Here is a 4,479-nt window from a genome sequence, read left to right as displayed (position 1 = left end):
ATTGCTTGAGAAATTACTCTTTGCCAAGAATCTATTTGTTTATTTTCTTTTATCATTTTGAGTTAATCACAGTAAAGTACTTAATTGTTACCCAGAAATTATTTGATATTGAAAAAATGGTTGCAGTGGACCTTTATATGTTAGCCTATATTATGTTTTTGCTTTGGGATATTTAAGTGGACTGCATGGATCAAGTCCCTGAAACTTGTTTCAGTAGCACTCTTTCGTAATTATACGTTTCACGTGAACAATTGGAATTAATTATTTCCATCCCTGAAACAATTAAATAAAGTGCTGTCTGATTCTGACAAAATCGTGTACCATCGGGTGCCGAGCCGCACTTCCTCTGGATGTGTAGCTCTCTAAAGTACCGCTTCCATAGGACCCACCACTTCCCATGATACGCCTACCAGCTCGCAACCTGAGTCACGTGTTCCTCATCCTAGTATCTGAGCCGAAGCTAGTAGCTACACAAATCAAACTAAACCAGCCTCACCCAGTGAAGACCGGAGAGATGGAGACGCAGAGAGAAAGCCGTTCGCGGTCGGAAACCAGCTATTATGAAAAAAAGCTCGTCCGATAAATAAGACTCATATCGACGGATAAGGATTTTATTTCACCCAAGCGGAACAGATATGCGAACAGCATTACCGTTGGGGTTGTGCGAGTTGTCTCTGCGCAACAAAGGGAAGGGCGGCTGTCAGTAAACATGAGGGCTGTGTCGGCGAACTTACTTGCACTGCTTTTTCTCTGCACTTGTGCCTGTGTATTCTACGTCTGGAGCAGGCTGGAGAGTCGACTGGAGAGATACAAACGGGGGCTACAGTTACCGAGGTCCTTTCACGTTGGGCCATCACCGGACATCTCCGCTAAAACTTTCCGTGCTCTGCTCGCTGTTCCAGTGGCACAGAGACTGCACTTGGGGGGCAGACTCGATGTCCGCAACGTTACTGGTGTTAGGGATCAAATAGGCTATTTAGGAAGCAGAGATTACCATATGAATGTAGATAACAAGGGGTCAGTACAGAGGGAGGTCCAGGACAAATTTGGCTCGCTCGTTGAGGGTATTTTTTGGAGTGAATGGCTGGAGGCTCAGCTTCCCGCCAGCTTCAGTGAGGAACATGCCCGGGCTTGGAGAGAGAGAGCCCGGGGACGCCGCATAGTCAGACTGGAGCCGGGCTGTGGTAGAATATCCAATCAGCTGGCCACTTTTTCGGACGGAGCCAAAGCTTGCGTGCGTTATGGAATAAACGCGGACCAGGTGCAGGGGGAAACGCTTACTTATTACCTGGCTAATTTGCTAGGTATTACAAATCTACCGCCTCTCATTCTTGCCCAGTTGAACTTTGACAGTGAACAATGGGCTTCTGTTCGGAGAAGAATTGGCGGTTTACAGTGGAGTGAGCGGGCGGTTGTTTCACTCACGGAGTGGGTCGCCAACCTGACGGGGGTAGTCACACCTGCTCCGCTGCGCCAGGAGAGCAAGGGGCTGCGTCCTCTGCAAGGGGAGCTGGGGAACAAAACGACTGCGGAGTTGCTCGAGCTAATGCAGTGGACCGACCTGATAATATTGGACTACCTGTCTGCTAACTTCGACAGGCTCGTTAGCAACCTATTTAGCCTGCAGTGGGACTCGCGCGTGATGGAGAGGGAGACCAACAACCTGCTCAGAACGCCCCGCGGTGACCTGCTATTCATAGACAACGAGGCAGGGCTTGTACATGGATACCGGGTGCTTGATATGTGGGAGAAGTACCACAGCACGGTCTTGGGCTCCGTGTCTGTGTTCAGAAAGAGGACAGCGCAGCGAGTGATAGAACTGCACCGGCGCAGGGACACCAGGACTCGGCTTCTCGAGCTGTACAGAGACAGCGAACCTTTGTCTCCGGAATTAGGTTTTCTCTCCTATGAACACGCGGATGTACTACAGAACCGAATAGACAGATTATACAAACACATATCGCATTGCAAGGAGAAATACCACCAGCTGTGAACGTGTTTCTGATTCCTCTCAAATATATGGTTCTGTGTTACGCACCTGCCACACAGAATGACGTGTGCTGCTAATCAGTTACCCAGCCCAGTAACCACACACCTGTACCAGATTAACGTGCATCAGTTGAAATGTTTTTGAATATTTTAATGAACTACCTCTTGTGTGAACCAATGTTTTGCCTACTTTATTTGTCAGGATAAAATATTGATGTTGTTTTTGGGCTTCTTGCAGGATATGCCATAATTTATTTTCACCCAGCCTCAAAAGATAACTGCAATAGAATAACACGATGAGAGCACAGGAGGTTCGTGGCACCTTAATTGGGGAGGACTGGCTCATGGTAAAGGCTGGAGTAGAATAGGTGGAATTGTATAAAATACATCGAACACATGGTTTGATTCCATTCCATTTGCTCCGTTCCAGCCATTATTATGAGCCATCCTCCCCTCAGCAGCCTCCACTGGATGAGAGCCAATGCATCTTTGTACCTATTTAGGTTTAATGGTCAGCCTTCAATTGTTCCATTTTGATACACAGTTGTGTTTATTAATAGGAATCAACTATTGTGGTGTCAGGGTGCATTGTCTTTAATATGTACAATAAGAAACTGACTGCTTGATCATGAAAACCAAGCCTTAATAGATTACTCCTAAATAGTTTAGTATTTGTTGACACATGAATTTGTGATGTACAATTTGTCACCTGTCTCATCCTTTTATAGAAGCTCTAGCCTACTGTACAATCAACTTTCAAAGCAAACACTTGTTTTCGTATATTTGGTTGTCTTATGATTGTATCTATAGTCTTAATTTCATGACCCAGTCATATTTGTTGTACATGCTGTAAGTATGTGAATACTGTATCTGTTAACCAGTTTTTGACATTCACAATTGCAATCTACTTCACTAATTCAATGTGCATTGTAACACTCCAATCTTCCTGTCTTTTTGTTAAATATATTGTAATTTAAGTTGTCAGACCATGTTTTTCATGTTCAATTCTTCTTCAGCAGGGTACAATGATGGGTCAAAAATGTGCCTGTTCTGTGTGTGCAGTCCTGGGGTTTTCATATAAAGGGCCCTGTCCCATCCCTGTCCACTACAGTGCACCCATTGTGCTGTTGAAATGCCATGCCCTCAGAGCCTGTTACCAGGGAACTCTGAGTCTCTCTCTGACAGGCAGACCGTTAGGCATGGCCCAACTGAAAGCTCTCACCCCCCTGCCCTTATCCAGCTCTCTTTAAAGGCACAATCTGGGACATTTTCTGCTGTTCATGGTCATTTTAAGTAATACTTTTTTTCTTCAATATTAATTTAACAGAGGAATGTATCATAAGCTTATTAGAACTATCTTACATTATCATAACGTGCAAATATTAATGGTTTGTCTTGGTGGTGCTATTTTAACAGTCATTTGTGGTAAGTGTTGTCAAGTTTTCGTAATGGATTCGGGAGACAGACGCAGGAATGAGTAATAGGGTTTGTTATTTAGCCCAAATTACGGCATGACGTTTAAAGGCACGGGGACGAAGACCAAGCAAACACATAACAAAAACACAGGGTTGAAACCCAAAACAAAAGAGCGAGGAGTACCTCGAATAAATACACAAACTCACAATGATTATCACACGGGATGAGGCCCGTAATCATCTGCGCGATCCACAATGGCACGAAAGCCAAAAGGCACAGGTACTCACACACACCAACGGACATTGTAACAATAATCGACAGCACCATGGTGAATAAAGGGCACATATACAGTTGAAGACAGAAGTTTACATACACCTTAAGCCAAATACATTTAAACTCAGTTTTTCACAATTCCTGATATTTAATCCTAGTAAAGATTCCCTGTTAGGATCACCACTTTATTTTAAGAATGTGAACTGTCAGAATAATAGTATAGAGAATGATTTATTTCAGCTTTTATTTCTTTCATCACATTCCCAGTGGGCTGCAAGTTTACATACACTCAACTAGTATTTGGTAGCATCGCTTTTTATTTTTTTTACTTGGGTCAAACATTTCAGGTAGCCTTCCACAAACTTCCCACAATAAGATGGGTGAAATTTGTCCCATTCCTCCTGACAGAGCTGGTGTAACTGAATCGGATTTGTAGGCCTCCTTGTTCGCACATGCTTTTTCAGTTCTGTCCCACAAATTTTCTATAGGATTGAGGTCAGGGCTGTGATTGCCACTCCAATACCTTGACTTTGTTGTCCTTAATTAAGCCATTTTGCCACAACTTTGGAAGTATGCTTGGGGTCATTGTCCATTTGGAAGACCCATTTGCAACCTCCCCGTTGTTCCTCCAAACATAGTAATGGTCATTATGGCCAAACAGTTATATTTTTGTTTCATCAGATCAGAGGACATTTCTCCAAAAAGTACGATCTTTGTCCCCATGTGCAGTTGCAAACCGTAGTCAGGCTTTTTATGGCGGTTTTGGAGCAGTGGCTTCTTTCCTTGCTGAGCGGCCTTTCA

The 4,479-nt window shown here is 43.9% G+C and overlaps 1 protein-coding gene across 1 annotated transcript; it reads left to right on the top strand.

Moving 5' to 3' along the window:
- Window positions 1-359: 359 nt before the first annotated feature.
- Window positions 360-2,976, top strand: LOC118395987 (four-jointed box protein 1-like). Its single transcript, XM_035790112.2, has one exon. The coding sequence runs from the start codon at window positions 710-712 to the stop codon at window positions 1,991-1,993; it is 1,284 nt and encodes a 427-aa protein (XP_035646005.1). The 5' UTR covers window positions 360-709; the 3' UTR covers window positions 1,994-2,976.
- The last annotated feature ends 1,503 nt before the right edge of the window (window positions 2,977-4,479 follow it).

Source organism: Oncorhynchus keta, chromosome 17 (genome assembly GCF_023373465.1).
Source record: "Oncorhynchus keta strain PuntledgeMale-10-30-2019 chromosome 17, Oket_V2, whole genome shotgun sequence".
NCBI lineage: Eukaryota > Metazoa > Chordata > Actinopteri > Salmoniformes > Salmonidae > Oncorhynchus > Oncorhynchus keta.
This window is presented reverse-complemented; position numbering and strand designations above follow the sequence as displayed.

Bases quoted from the DNA above. Each gene is read 5' to 3' on its own strand.
- LOC118395987 (XM_035790112.2), top strand. From the start codon at position 710: ATGAGGGCTGTGTCGGCGAACTTACTTGCACTGCTTTTTCTCTGCACT.